Here is a 15,349-nt window from a genome sequence, read left to right on the forward strand (position 1 = left end):
AATGTGGAGGTGGAAAGAGCGGCAAGAGAAGCTTTAGGGAAGCATCACAGGTTTAGACAAAAGCAGGAGCTATGATGGTTTGCCCACCACCACTCCAAAATTTAATCTATAGATTTAGAATATTAGCAAAGAGCCTTATTACCAAAAATACTGATAGGTTTGGTATTGGTTTGAGTAATGGAGAGCGACTTGGGACAAGGGCCTGGAGGGACAGGATGAGGGGGAATGGCTTCATACTGACAGAAGGCAGGGTCAGATGGGATACTGGAAATTCTGCCCTGTGAGGGAGGTGAAGCCCTGGCAAAGGTTGCCCAGAGAAACTGTGGCTGCCCCATCCCTGGAAGTGTTCCAGGCCAAGTTGGATGAGACTTGGCAGCAACCTGGTCTAGCAGAAGGTGTCCCTGCCTGTGGCAGGGGGTGGGACTGGATGGACAGCACAGAGAATGCTGTAGACCACTCACTATTCCTGAATGTTAGATTCAGGTTTTTAACCCAATGCAACTTTTACTCTGACAGGGTAAAAGACTGAATGAAGCCATTCCAATCTCACATTATTAAAAGTGATATTTAGAATCTTCCACATTAGCTTTTTTAAACCAGTTAAGAAATGAACCAACACTGTACTCTTGGTTTACGCATTTGCACTTGCTGAGAAATTGTTTTCATTTATCTGCATAATGGCCAAGGCAAAGAAGCAATTTGCTAGAAGATTCATCCTTCCAGCCTTGCCAAAACCTGAGTCATCTTTTCACCGAGGAGCAGTGGGGCAGCTCCAGCAGCCCCCACACAGACCCACAGCTAGGCTGTGGTTTGGTGCTGTGTAAGGCCAGGGTTTAACCCACCTCTGGCACTGAGCCACCAAGTCCGAGCAGGACCCCTGTCCCGTGCACTCACCTGCCTCCCAAGCACATTTTCTCTGCTACCATGTTTTTACTGGAACTCTCCATGGCAGTTCTTAGTAACGTGGCAAAAATCCAGTGACTCACATGCAGCACTGAAATGCCACTCCTCTGTTTCATTCTTTCAGCTGGTGTTAGGACAGACAGACAGACAACTGTCAGACCACTGGGCATCACAAGGGACAGGAAAAATGAGGGGACCTCTCACACCAACTGTCCAGTGCTCTCTGGAGGAGGGTCTCTGCCCAGCCCCTGGCACAAAGGGCAGCAAACCAGCTTTGGAACCTCCTGCCTGCTGACACAGACATTTCCCCTCAGCTCTCAGCAGCAGAGCCTAGGGCAGGAACAGCCCATTGTTTGCTCTCCACAGGGCACAGCAATGTCAGGAATGTCACACACCCAGGTGTAAGGAGAACAGGAGCCCTGCCTGGACACAGCAGCCTGCAGGGGACGACAGGGAAGGTTTCTGGCATGGATACAGGTACTCACTCCCCCATCGGCCCTGAGGAGCAGAGCCGATGCCGGCACGAGCTGCCAGTGCCAATCCGTGCCCATCCATCGGGGCAGAGAGCGAGGCCAGCAGGTCTCACTGTGCTGTTACACAGCTGGCAGGGCTGATGTGCACCAGGGGCTTTAGTGCAGAGACACTGGGGAAAAACCGGACGTCCCCTTAAACAACTCCACCCTGGGGACCACTCCAGCATTACAGGATGGACACCAGACCTGAGCAAACTCTCCCAAGCCATCTCATGACCCAAGCCTAGAGAAAATCAGTGGCCCCACACGTGAGGTATCACACAATTCCCTTACACCCAGCAGAGACTGAACAGCTGGTCTGAAGAATGCTCCTGCCTGCTCATGGGACCCAAGTGACATGGGCTGCCTGCTCAGGAATGCGGCCAGCACTCACCTACCATCCTTGGCATCTCCTTCAGCCTGGGAGCAGCCTTTCCACGTGTGGGATGGAGCAGCCCTTCACAAGAGATGGGAGCAGACAAGTGCTTTTCCTGGGAGTAGTGAGGAGTAGGGTCCTGGTTATTTTTGTTTGCCTCTTTAAATTACTTTTTAAGTGAACAGAAGGCTGCTTGTACCTCCCTGCAGCTCACTGCTGTAATGCTACAGCCAAACGCTTGGCAGCACTTCTGGGCAGGAATTCTGTACAATGCACAACTGTGTGAGCAGAAAACACAAAAACCACCTCATAGCCATCAGGTCAGCCCAGGCCTAGCTCGAGAAGATGCTAGAAAAAAACCTCACAAAGAGCCCCTGAGGCCAGACAGGCAGGAGCTAAGAAAGGCAGAGCTGTTCCTCCCAGAGCAGGAGCACTCCCAGCACAGGAGCTCCTCTGCCAGCCTGGGATGGGCCCAGCGGGCACCTGGGTAAACACCACTGCACAAAGGCTTCACACAAGGTGCAGGAACACATCTCCTGCTATATACTGCTGTCCTTCTTGCACTTATTTTTGGAAAACAGGAAGCTCATTGATTTGTTTGCAGAGGTGACCAAAATGGGCCTCGGCAAACAGCTGTCCTGGTTCGACATTTCATGTTGTACACCACAGCCTTCCCACTGTTCTAAGGGATGCAGATTTCCCTCAGTGAGTGCTGGACTGAGACTCAGCACAGAAGGGTTTTGGTGCTGAGCTCTCCTTGTGATGCTTTGTTGCTGAAACGGGAAGCTCTGACCTCTCTTCTTCAAAGACCACAATGTGAACCAGCACAAACCAGGAAAACATGGGCCTGTGTGATTTCTGACCTGCTCGCTCTAACTCAGCCAGAGTTCACCCTGCAGCAGATCCAGCTGACAGGAAGCAGGATCGGTGCAGAGATCCTGCAGCTCCAAGGCAACCTCCGACAGCCAGACAACACTTTACTGAGCAGGGACACTCAGAACTGTTTTCTCCAGCACCAGAAGCAACAGATCACCTCAAATTAATGTTTCTGGACTGAGGGAATCCAAGGAAAGGCTAGACTAGTAGAAGCCCAAAAAATTAACTGATACAGTTCCAAAATCCTGTCCATAGGTCACTTCAGTTTGTGAAGCGTTTGAACTCTGAATTTGGCAAAAAGGCTGTTTGGTTGCTGGTTTAGAATCGTGCATCACCTCTTGGTCGTGGGTAGGGAGAGGATCCTTCTGTCCAACAACACGTTCAAAGGGCCTTAAATCACACTCACTGAGTGTGAGCATGCAAGTTCATATTCATGTTCATGTTCAGTTCAGCACACGGATTCCCTCCCTGGCTGGAGGCAGCAGCTCAGCACTAACCCTACACACACAGCAAGGGCAGGCCCCAGCTGTGCTGCTTTTCCAGGTGACTTGGGAAAGCACAGGGGTAGGACCCAAAGACATCCAAGTCACCAGTACTGCTTGTTCATGTACCTGAAACCATTGATTCTCTCTGCTCTGCAGTAAACAACATGAGAAAGCTTTAACATGCAATGAGAGCCACGTTGTTGTGTGTTGCACATCTTCCAAGGTTTAATAGACACAAAGTGAGTCCATTGTACTTAAGACACTACAATGATTTCATTCTATTGCATGTCCTGACCCAATTACATTTCTCAGAGTACAGTATTGAGTAAAAGTTCGGTAGCTTTAAAATTAACAAGTGTGTGAAATCTGTAAGTAAAATAAGCAGCAGCAATAATCTGGGGAATTTTATCAAGAATAGCTAACTTTTAAGTAATAAATACATTCCGAGTTGTGGTTTTTGCTGTTCTCCTAGTTCATTGCTGTCCGACTGGTCGAATTCTCATACTAGGGTAAGATATCCTTAAGCCTGTCCTGCCTCACACCAGAAGAGCCTCCCAACTCCGCGTCCCGGTGCCTGTCACCTGTCCCGGATGGAACGCGGAGCACTCTGACCAGGAGCCATGTCCTCGTGCCGTGCGCACGGCGGCCTCCCGGTTCTCCTGGGAGCACGTCAGGGTGTTACAGACTCGGTGACCCTCTAGGAGAACAGCTGTGCTCGTCTTCTGTTACCTTGAAGAAAGCCAGAGAGGGAGAGGTTACTGTGATGGACCAGCATAAGCGGCGAGGCACACGCTCTGGCTTCCCTCTAAATATAGCCAGGAATTCTCCTGCTCCCAGCTGGCCCAGCAGGCAGAACCAGCAGCGGCTGCAGCTTGGGAAGGAAGCTGCCAGGTTAACAAACCCAAAGTAAGAGTGGGAATTTTCCCCAAGACCAACACGATATGAACTTTAGCGACGATAATAAATCTTCAGTCTGGCTTAAAGACTCTGAAGTCCCTGTTCGGGTGGGTTACTGTAGGTTAATCTGCCACAAGTCCCCACGGAGCGCGCCACGTGAAGAACATCTGCCTCCATTTCCGAACACAATCTACAAAATAGGATTATTCTCCCCTTGAGAGCAGCCGTACAGAAGCTTTCCTAAGTACCTGCAAGTGCTCAAGCCATTGACCGTGGCTGCAGTGCCCCGGCCCCAGTGCCGGGCGAGGCAGAGCAGCCGTCCCCTGGAGCTGCTGCCCCGCAGGGCCCCTGCAGGCTCCCCTTCCCCTGCCCCACAGAAGGGAGCACACGCTGCGGCACCGCGGGGCCCTTGGGACAGCCAGTGTCCCTCGCTGGCCTCACATGCCACACTGCTGTCACTGGCCCTCAAAACAGCTCCCAGTCCCCTGGGCTTAGGGCTACTGACCTGGGAAAGGTGCAGCTCCTGGAGAATGACGTGCCCAGCAAAAACTAGGCAAGTCCTCACCTGTACCCCGCATGCAGGAGGGACTTACACTGGCCCTGTAAGCCAGGTTACAGTGTGGAAGCCTTGGAAGAGTTCAAGAGGAGAATCCACTTGCCTTCAAGTGAAGAAACCAGAAGACACATGGAACAACTTGGTGATACAGAACCAAGTGAGAGAATGGCACGGAGACCTCCACCCACACTGACCAGCTGCAGAAGCATCACTGCACCTCGCTTCCAATGCAATGCAGCTCCAGCAGCCCAGTAATATGACCAGCCCTAAGTCTGTGCCACATCAACTCCAGCTGAGTTGAAAGTGCAGGAGACACCAGCTTGGATCTGTGTTCCTGGCACACAGCATCAACACTATGGAAGAGCAGACCAAAGATGTTCAAACCACCCCCAGCTGAGGTTTGTGACTTACAGAGCACAATGAACCAAGACCACCAAACAGAGAAAAAGGATCACATCTCCAAAGCTGCTGACACGGCAGCAGCACTGCTTCTGCAGGCAGGGGACCCAAAGTGACACTGATTCACTCAGACTCAGCATCCAGAATGATCCGCAGCATTGCCCACACAATGGAGAATGCAAAGAGCTGATTCAATACACCAGGAACATCTGTCCCAAAAGCTGTATTCCAGAGAAGGGCTGCAATCAGGTTTCATACACTCCTTCAGTATTTAGCAGAAACTGGGAGATCTCACCCTAGGGCTCTATTACCTGCAGTCAACAGAGTATAAATTCCTACCTAATCTTGCAGGAGAATATTCATTTGTCTTCTGATGAACAGAGAGACTTTCAAGAGCACAGAACAAACTCACTTACAGGTTTATCACCTTACACCTAGGAAAGCCTTCCTGAGGCCCAGGGATCTGGAACAATATCCCTCAAGTGGCTTTGAAAGCACTGACCCTTTAGAGACAGATTACAGAGTGAGAAGATCTTGTCTAAACAGGAAACAAATGCATTTCCTGGCTGAGGAGGTAACAGCAAGCCCTCAGGTGGTTGGATTCTTTGGGATTTCTCACTGGGAGGAAGAAAGAATCACACCAGAAGTACTATGCCAAACAGGTCCCAGGGAAGGGTCCTGCCACTGCCAGGGCAGATGGGGCTCCTCCATGGGGACAGGGATTGGAGCCAAACCTCAGCTGCTCCAGGAACTACCCGAGAGCAAATATCAGGGATTCTTGTGGCAGCAGAAAGCTGGGGCTACCAGCAACAGAGCAAGCTGCTTTAAAACAGCTGGATGCTCCTTGGCTTGGAAGGCTGGAACCTCAGCATTCAGCTCGGGGTCCTGTAGCCAGGTGGGAGCAGAGCTCTGCAGCTGGGCTCGAGGGGCATGGCCACCCCCTGAGCGAGCTCTGATGTCTGTGCAGACGCAGGAGTTTTCATGTGTCCAAGAGGACCACACAGTGACAGCCCCTCGTACACTCTCACATCATCACTGGAAAACTTCAGAAATTTACGTTTAAAAACCCACTTCCAGCATGGAGCAGTGGCTGAAGCCCCACGTTCCAGGTATTGCTGCCGCCTCAGTCCACGTCTGAGTAACTAACACAACACACGTGGGCTGAGTCAGGACAGCCTGGGTGCTAGGCTGGGTGTCCAAAGGAGAGCCAAGGCAGCGCTCCTGAAGCCAAGTGCTTGTTCATAATTAAAAAAAATGCAGTTTTGGATCAAATAAAGCCATTCATAAATCCAGATTTAACAGCAGCAGCGGAGTGCAGAAGACAATTTATCTTTGGAGGTTGTTGCACCCCAAGTGTGCCCAAGCAGCTTATTTTGAGGATTATTTTCTAATCATAAAGCAATTAACAGCAGGCTGTAATTGAGCATCACCAAATCAGTCTTCCTCCAGCCATCTCTCCTTGGGGGAAGTGCAGAGAGGCTGCTGCTAGCAGCTTCCTTCCCATTCCTTCCTCTTGCAGGAGGAAGAACAGGGTGGCAGCTGGGATCCCCATCTCTGGCCCACTGGATGGGATTATGGAACCGTCTCCAGCTGTCAAGGCACCAGCATCCATCTGACTTGAGCAGGCTGGCAGCTACGTTCTCCAACACTGGAGTTCTCAAACTCCATCATCCAAGCATCCCTATGACAAATCCTGCACTGAGGGTTTCTGCCTTTGGAAAGGACTGTTTTCTACATGAATAAATGGCTCAGGTTATTGGCTTGCATCAAAACAGAGCCAAGTCATCACTCACAAGGGAAGTCAAACTAGTAATTTACTACAGTTCACTTCTTCAGCTGCAGAGCACACAGGAAATGTACTTTATAAAGAAACCAAGGCTGGCTGATCCTGCACTAGCACGGACTAATGCAGATGAAACAGGAACTGGTATGTCAGCAAAGGCATTTGCTCCTTTAGAAACTCATCAGCCTAATGAGAAGAACCGTCACTAAAACCTGCCCAGCTCCTCCCTGCCAGAGACACGCAGGCAGTGACCAGGCTACGAGGACACGGCTAATGCGGGGCAGCAACGGGGCGCAGTGGGAACGGCTCCGGCACCAGTGACCCTCTCAGGTGAGCTCACGTTCACCTGCACGGGCACCTGCACCTCACGCTGTGTCCGCAGAGACGGGAGCACTTCTGCTGCCCACGGGCACCTTGGAGCACGCAGGAGACACAGCCACAGCCCTCACACCAGAGAGACGTCGTAGCCCGTGCACGTGGCAGGGTCCTGCTGCTCCTGCTCCGTCAGAGAAAGCACCAGGAGAAGCAAGAGAGCACCTGCAGCTGACTGAAGAGCTGCAGACTTGAGGCACAGGGCTGTGGATATGGAGAGCACGAGCCCTCCAGGAGCTGAGGTATTAAGCCCCATCTGCGTCCTTGCTGCCGCACATGAGAAGCCTATTTCAGCCGCACGTAATCTCAGGATGTACAGAGTTCATTATCTGGCTAATGCAGAGCCCATGTGTTCTGTACAGGTAGAGACAGCACACAAAACAGCTGCAGCAAGCAGATTTAAATAAAATAGATCAGGTCCCATGTGGTGGTATAACCCCATCCAGCAGCCAAGAACCTCGCAGCCACTTGCTCCCTCCCCCACCAGTGGGATCGGGGAGAGAACTGGAAGGACAAAAGCTGGAGAGCTCATGAGCTGAGATAGACAACTTAATAGCGAAAGCAAAAGCTGTGCACACAAGCAAAGCAAAACGAAATTAGACCCCTGCTTCCATAGGCAGGCAAGTGTTCAGCCACCTCTAGGAGAACAGGGCCCTATCACATCTGTGACTTGGGAAAACAAATGCCACCACTCCAAATGTCCCCCCTTCCTCCTTCTTTCCCCCACTTACCTACTGAGTATGATGTCGTATGGACTGGAATATCCCCTGGGCCAGGTGGGGTAACCTGGATGTGTCCCCTCCCAGCCTCCCACACACTCCCAGCCCCTCCCCAGCACGGCTGTATGAGGGCCAGGAAAGGCCTTGGTTCTGTGCAAGCTCAGCAAGAACAAAAATATCTCTATTTTATCAACCGTGTGTTCAGCACAAATCTAAAACACAGCCCCAAATCAGCCCCTGTGAAGAAAGTTAATTCTACCCCAGCCAAAACCCACACACCCCAGCTCGTGCCCATTTAGTCTGCAGGGCACAGGCGAGCAGCTCCCCAAGTGTTTTACAGTCAGGGGCAGAGCTTGTCACTCAGCCCACACACTCCTGCTCACCTTGATCCCAGCACCACTGATGGCAACTTATGGATAAAACAGAACCTGTCAAGGCTGAAAAACAACAGCTTGTATGTTTTTCAATATTAGAAGTCTTCACACCAATTTTTGGGATCAAAGTCTTACCTTTCACACCTGAACATGAAAATGAGAAATATTCAAATATTCAACACCGGGCTGGATGGGGCTTGGAGCAACCTGGGATAGTGGAAGGTGTCCCTGGCCATGGCAGGGGGGTGGAATAAAATGATCTTTTAAGTCCCTTCCAACACAAACCCTTCTGTGATTCTACAATTTGTGTCACCCCATTGTGTCACCCAGCCCCACGAGCACAGCAATGCACGGTTGCTGTGTGAAGATCCTGTTTGTTCCTCACTTGTAGAGCACAGGCACCCTTCCCCTACACAGAGCTACCACCAAGTTCCCCAAAATCCCCTATTCCTTTTTGGACCAAAGTAGCCTTTCTGTAAGTGCAGCTTGGAGGTACTTAGTACTGTACAAATACCTGCTTAAGTACCATGGAGACAGGATGAGCTCTGAGTCTTGCTTGGGAGGCCAGAGAACTCCCTTGAGTACCCCTCAGCTCCCACCCTGCTGCTCTCCATGCTTGCTGGGAAAAGGGGAATTGTAGCTGCAATTGGGACATCTCCACTTGAGTTCAAAAACCAAATGAGTAAATATATGTAATTCAGGAATACATACAGAAATTTTGTTTCTACATTATTTGTAACAGTTTTCAGAGAAACCAGTTTCCAGGTTCTTTGTCTGCACATCTCTCCCATTTATTGCCCTGAGACCCCAGCACAGCCCCTGATCCTGTGTGGATCCTACAGGCACTGGGTGCACTGTGGGCTGGTGACACTGCTGTGGGACACCCACCTGCCCTGTCCACTTGTGGGCACGCTGGGCCAGCACAACCAGCAGAGGCCTGGAGCTCCAGCTGGAGCTTGAAGACCCTCAGCCCCGGGAGCAGCTCACTGTGCTCCCAAGGGAGCTGCTAAGCCCTTGGGTGGATACAATCTCCTCCAGCAGCTGAAGTTACGGCTCCTGAAAGCCGATCGCATTCCTGGGCATCGGCACAGCGCAGGTGCAGCCAGAAATAGCACAATGTATGGCCTGGTGGCATTTCCAAAGAACACGCCTGGGAGCAGACAGTGGATGGAGAGGGGCCACGGATGGCAGGACAGGGAGCGGCAGCACAGATCTAGGTGTCTCCAAAGGCAGTCCCTGGGCAAGTGCTTTTGGGAACTGGAAGATTAGTGGGATGTCACCCGATGTTGTGCAGCTCCAACCATCCATGCTGGGCACACAAAAATGCAGCACAGTCTATTTTGGACTTGTTCTCCCACCTTGCATTAGCATGCAGAGACGCTGACTCCAAGCTGCTTGCAGGAAGACTGCGAAACAGTAATTAAGTTGGATGCCTGGTGTTAGTGGACTGAAACATCTAGAAAGCAGGCCAAGAAAAATCTCAAGCATTCATCTTCTGTGCTGAAACATTCCATGGGACCAGGCAGATGTGTGAAAAAATACAGCTATCACACCAACCATCCCCACCACTTTATATCAAGGTACAGTATTTTTGTGCCACTGGTAGAGCAGAAGAGAGGAGGTCAGAGGAAAAGAGGAGTGACTTATGTTATGCACAAGCTGCTGGCAGCAGCACTGGCTGCATGGACCCACAGAGCCCTGAACACCTTTGAGGGTGAGGTCACAATGTGATGTTCCAGGTTTTACGTTGGTGGTTTCTATGGACAGCGAGCATGCAGCCACCTCTGAGTTTGCTGCACACAGTAGTAGTGTGATAGATGGCTTGATGTACTGACACTGAGGGTTTATTAAGCTCATAGCAGTTAAAATAAAAGCCTTCAGCATTTGCAAGTTTAATGGTTCCACAGTCATAGTTTGGGGACAGGGGAGAGAGAGGAAGAATAAAGGATTTTCCAGACTGAAAAAGCAAAGGAATACACATCTTGTAAACTTGTTTCACGCAGAGATGTAGATGAAAACCTACCAGCAGTTTTTCCTAGACGTTTTACTGCATGTCTGCGTGCAGGGAGGGGGCATCTGCCATGAGGAGCCACTCAGGAGGATCACAGAGCAGCAGGCCCAGCCCTGTGGCACAGCAGGACCTGCTGCGCCTGCCAAGGGCCCATCCCTGCAGGGACACCCTCCCCACACAGCAGGGTTGGAGCAGCACAGGCTCCTTGTAAAGCCCCTGATCCCACCACACGATGCATTCCTGGTGCAGGGAAGGGTGGCCTTTGGAAACACAGGTCTCCCTCCCTCCTGTGCCTCGGTCCAAGGTACAGCTGGAGCTGCTCATTCCCAATAAAATGTGTCTGACACCAACCCAGGGGTCCTCGCTCCCCCTTCCCAGCCCTCAGATGGGGTTTCCTTAAGGGCGAGGCAAACATCTGTCGCTCCAAGCCAGGGGCAACTGCTTTCCTTGTGCCTGGAGCTGGCTCCTTGATGTCACGCACCAGTGAAGCTATGGAACAGCACCAGAAGATGCTGAGTGGACATGTCTCTCCTGGCACTGCTCTAAACCAAGTCTTACAAGTTTGAGTTCTACAGGCTGCTACTCTGCCTGCTGTTTCTCCAGAAACTCGTTTTACTTAATTAAAACACCGTCATTACCTGATTAGTACTTTCTTTGCAAAGAAACCCCAAGGACAAAGCAGTAACAAGAAAAAGTGATCCTACCAGCTTTTCCAACTCAAACCAAGTTAAAAAAAAAAAAAAAATCCAATTTTTCCAGTTTTATGCATCCACAAATGACCTGCAGTGTTTGTACATTTTTCCAGTAACTACCCTCTGCAGAACAGATCACATGCCAGAAGACAGGAAGTTTCCCAATAGAAAGTGTCACCAGTCACAAACCTCTGCTGTGCCCAGGATTAGCACGAGTGGTGTCAGTGTTGAAGTCACCTCATGGACTCTTTCTGATGACAAAAATCTTTGTGCCGCTGCCAGTGAAGCCCCAGCATGATGGATTTTATAGTGTTCCCATCCAGTATTACCAGGTTACCCAGAGCAGCTGGGGCTGCCCCTGGATCCCTGGCAGTGCCCAAGGCCAGGCTGGACATTGGGGCTGGGAGCAGCCTGGGACAGTGGAAGGTGTCCCTGCCCATGGCAGGGGTGGAATGGGATGGACGTCAGGGTCCTTTCCAGCCCAAACCATTTCATGTCGTCCTTCAGGAAAGGACAGTCAATGAGCAGCTGAAGGAAACATTTCAGTTCTATCTTATGGAAAATCAAGCAAAGCAACAAAATTCAATCCTCCTGCATGGAGAGAATTAGGTACAGACAATTCTCTGGAATAATAAGCAGGTTTATAAGTGATGTACCAAAACTCCAGACATGCTGGTCTAGTTGGGAATCTAGGTAAATGTGACATGTGGAACATGGCAAGTTGTGTATTTCTGCTTTTCTGGTTTTGCAGTTCTTTATTCAACTGTCATGCTGTCTTCAGCCTGGCAGACTGTGTTGGCAGCTCAGCTCAGACACGTAAGGCAGGAAATCACCTGTGGAAAGCCAGCTGAAGGAGGCCAACAGAATAGTGATATATGACAAATGTATATACCCACATACACAGGCAGAGGTTTGGCTGGAGAGCACAGAGAGAAGGAATGGTTTGGTCTAATCCAGGCCATCCTATCACTTCCTTATCCACATGTTCTCCAGATGTTCTTGTTTCCCCGTTTACAAACCCGCTCCGTACCTGTAGCTCAGATCCCATCGTGTCTCTGGAGCAAGGGCTGCTTCTGCTTCTCGAGGCCCTGCCCTGCAGCCTGTCACCCCTTCCTGGCCGGGTCCTGCTGGTACCAGCAGCCGGTGTTCTCTGTGGGCTGATGTGTGGTGGGCAAGATCCTCCCATTCTGACTTCCAGCTCTGGGCTTGGAACTCCTCTTGGCCATAGCTTTCCTACTCCCCAAGGACTGACGGGCACAGCCAATCTGTCTGATCTGAAGCATTAGCTACTTCTTCAAGTTGTCCCTTCTCCTCCAGCTGGGCTGTGCCAGCCCACCCAGGACCCACAAGGGCAAGGACAGATGTCAGGAATGATGGTGACATTCACCACCTTTGTCCCATACTGCTCACACACAAGGTGAAGAAGCTCAGAGGACGCAGTTTGCTGCTCCTTTAACCAAAGCACTGTCCAGACAGGAGCCATGGATTGGCCAGGACTCTTCCACTGGCAGGGACAGTACATTCTGGGCAGCAGGTTTATTTATACTCCTGATCTAGCTAATAGGAATTTGGGTCCAATCCAAACACTCTTGATATAATAAAGTCTTTAGCCAGAGTTAAGCAGCAGTTCTACAGGCAAGATCAAGAAGGAAGCTGAAATGTTGCTGCTGCAGTTGTCCAGACACCCTGAGCACGCAGCACGAACATGCCACGCTCTGGTTATTTACTCCAGCCAGGCTTGCTGAGATGGAGTCATAACCCAAGCAAAGCAAGTCCTTCATCACACCCAAGCAAGGGGTGAAGTTCCATGACAGAAGGTATGAAAAAAACCCCATTTTCCCATCAGGATTACACGAGCACTGACCATCCCAGTCCCACTGCATTATGACAGTTTAGATAAAGAGCAGAGTCTACAGGAGCAGCACTGGCTTGCTCACTCAGGGTCCTTCAAGCATGAAACAGAGCAGAGCATTCAAGGGGACAACATAACGAACCACACTGCATAAAGCACGGCCTTTGACACAAGGCTCTTCCTAGTGGTTACCTCTGCTTTTTTGACAGAAAGTTCATCCCTCCCCTTGTCTAATACCATCACAGATGAGGTCTTGTCTGGACAGTGATGACTGAAAGGTTGTGAAATGATTCCAGGTTTTATCCAAGTCACTGGATTTTCTCATGGACTTCTATTCCCAGTCACGCCACATCCTGTATTTTTAGGTACCAAATTTTCATCCCAGGCAGACTGTTTGATGAGAAAGGGAAACCCATCCCCATCCATTACAAAGAATCAGCTCTCATGTTTCCATTCCCACCTGATGTCCTCACACACAGGTGAAGCCCAAAGAAAGTTAATTTGATCCAGGCCATTCCCCAGAGAAACACTGAAAATTTAGGTACAAACCAAACCTCAAGTACTGTGAGAGATACTGAAATACTGTTCCCCAAAGACAGTTTTTGGTACAACCATTTTGAGGAGCCATAAAGGGCCTTCATAAGAAATCCAAACCAGAGGGATCAGAGGGAGGGGAACAAAGGGCCCCCAAGGGCCCTGAACTGTTACAGGTAACTGCTGGGCACCAGCACATACATATGATAAATGTCATCCTAATTCCAGTGGAAGTTTCAGTTCTTTGACCCAAGGAAACTGAAAGGCTAGGAGCTGTTAGTCTAACCTCTTAACAGGGTTAGTTCTGACACAAAGCACTTCAATACCTGCCGCATCCCAGCTGTGAACGGCACAGGACTACAGGTTTATCAGTTCCTTGAACAGGCGGTGCTGCTTCCTGACGGCATCCTGCCTGGCCTGCACCTCCCTCTGGGAATAGGGGCTCCAATTCCCATGATTCCCAAATGAGTTTGAAATTAAAGCTTCTCACCACCTCTGAAATTATCCTCACCAACTAACAGCCAAGCATTTAAGTTTCACAGTTGTCAATCTCAGATTTAATGGAAAAACAAATGCAAACAAATAGTGGAATAGAGTTTAAAATGCATCAGGAGGCTTTTCATGGGAAGCATTAGTCTAGCAATCACTCACCTGATACTGGAGGCAAAGTTATGTCTCAAACTGTGTTAAGAGATCTCGTATTTCTGGAGTCAGGTGCTCGACTGCCTTCGCGGCTTCTGTGATTGCTTTCCGGTACATCCCTTTCTTCTTGCGATTAAATCTCAGTTTGAAAAATTCCGAGAAAGGAGAGAGTTTTGAAACAGATAAGAACGAAGTTGTTGGAGAACCAAACCATGACACTTTAGCTTCTCGCCACGAAGGTTCCCCATTCTCCTTCTGGCTGAGGTTTATGTCGAGAACACGTGCTGGCCACCACGGAAACCCGTGAATTTTACCCCAGACAATATCCCCCACTGAAACAGTCCTTCCATCTTCTGTAACACATTTAGATACACTCTGGGTGTGCAGTCTGACTGTCAGGGGTGGCACAATTTTACGCTCATCTTTTGAAGATGAAGAGACGGAGGCATCATCACCAGGCAAAAAGTCACCCAGTTCTGGTGATGTCACTTCTGAACTAGAAGACTTGGATTCATCTAGACTGTCATTGCTACACACCGATAAACTAGAAGAATCTGCTTTTCTTTTACGGTAATTCATGAGGAAAGCCAAGTTATCATGTCCATCTTTACCCTGGGGAAACCTTTTAAAGTCATCATCTTCACCTGAACTTCCTGAAGATATCTCAGCCAAACTTCTGTCGGTGGACTCATCATTGTAAAACGCTCCGGGATTGGAGTCCCTGCTGTTCTGAAGGACATTGATTTCGTCAATCAGTTCTGCCTTATAAATTGAAACACTCTGACCATCGTTGATGCGATGGGGCTTCAGGCGTATCTTTGGGGGTGGGACATCCACACTGGAATGCACTGGCCGCGTGAGCTTCAGTTTTGGAATGGAAGCAAGCTGGCTGCCTGCTGACTTGTCCATTAAACATTTGGTTTGTTGACACCGTTCAGAGTCCCTGGTCTCCTCTTGGTCCCCGGCTCCGTTCTGCAATACTCGCTCTGGACAGAATGGTTTGACCGAGCCATGAACCCGGGAAGGGATTTTTACCACTTCACCTTTCCCTTGTGGAGTACTGTAGGATATTTTTATAACTGGCGTTCGATGAACCAGTTCCCCAGAAAACTTGTCATCCTCCCTCTTCTCTCTTTTGTTCCTTTTCTCCATGTAGTCAGAGTCGCTGTGCTTCTTCTGCTCCTTGTCCTGAATGCTCAGCTTCCTCCTGGTTTTGGCATTCTGCCGCGGCGCATTTGCATCCTCGGGGTTCAGCGTGTTCTTGCACTTCTCGCAGAGCACCTGCCTGGGCCGCAGCCTGATGGTGCTCATGATGAGCCTCCCCGGGTCCCGGTTGCGTGACAAACGCCTCCTCGTCCTCTTTATA

The 15,349-nt window shown here is 50.1% G+C and overlaps 1 protein-coding gene across 1 annotated transcript; it reads right to left on the reverse strand.

Moving 5' to 3' along the window:
- Positions 1-3,349: 3,349 nt before the first annotated feature.
- PWWP2B (PWWP domain containing 2B) lies at positions 3,350-15,348 on the reverse strand (the record flags this gene model as incomplete). Its single annotated transcript, XM_017733887.1, has 2 exons — positions 3,350-3,881; positions 13,993-15,348. A coding segment is annotated over one exon (1,338 nt), but the record flags the coding sequence as incomplete, so codon positions are not given.
- Between the last annotated feature and the right edge of the window lies 1 nt (position 15,349).

This window comes from Corvus brachyrhynchos, unplaced genomic scaffold (assembly GCF_000691975.1).
Source record: "Corvus brachyrhynchos isolate BGI_N302 unplaced genomic scaffold, ASM69197v1 scaffold514, whole genome shotgun sequence".
Taxonomy (NCBI): Eukaryota; Metazoa; Chordata; class Aves; order Passeriformes; family Corvidae; genus Corvus; species Corvus brachyrhynchos.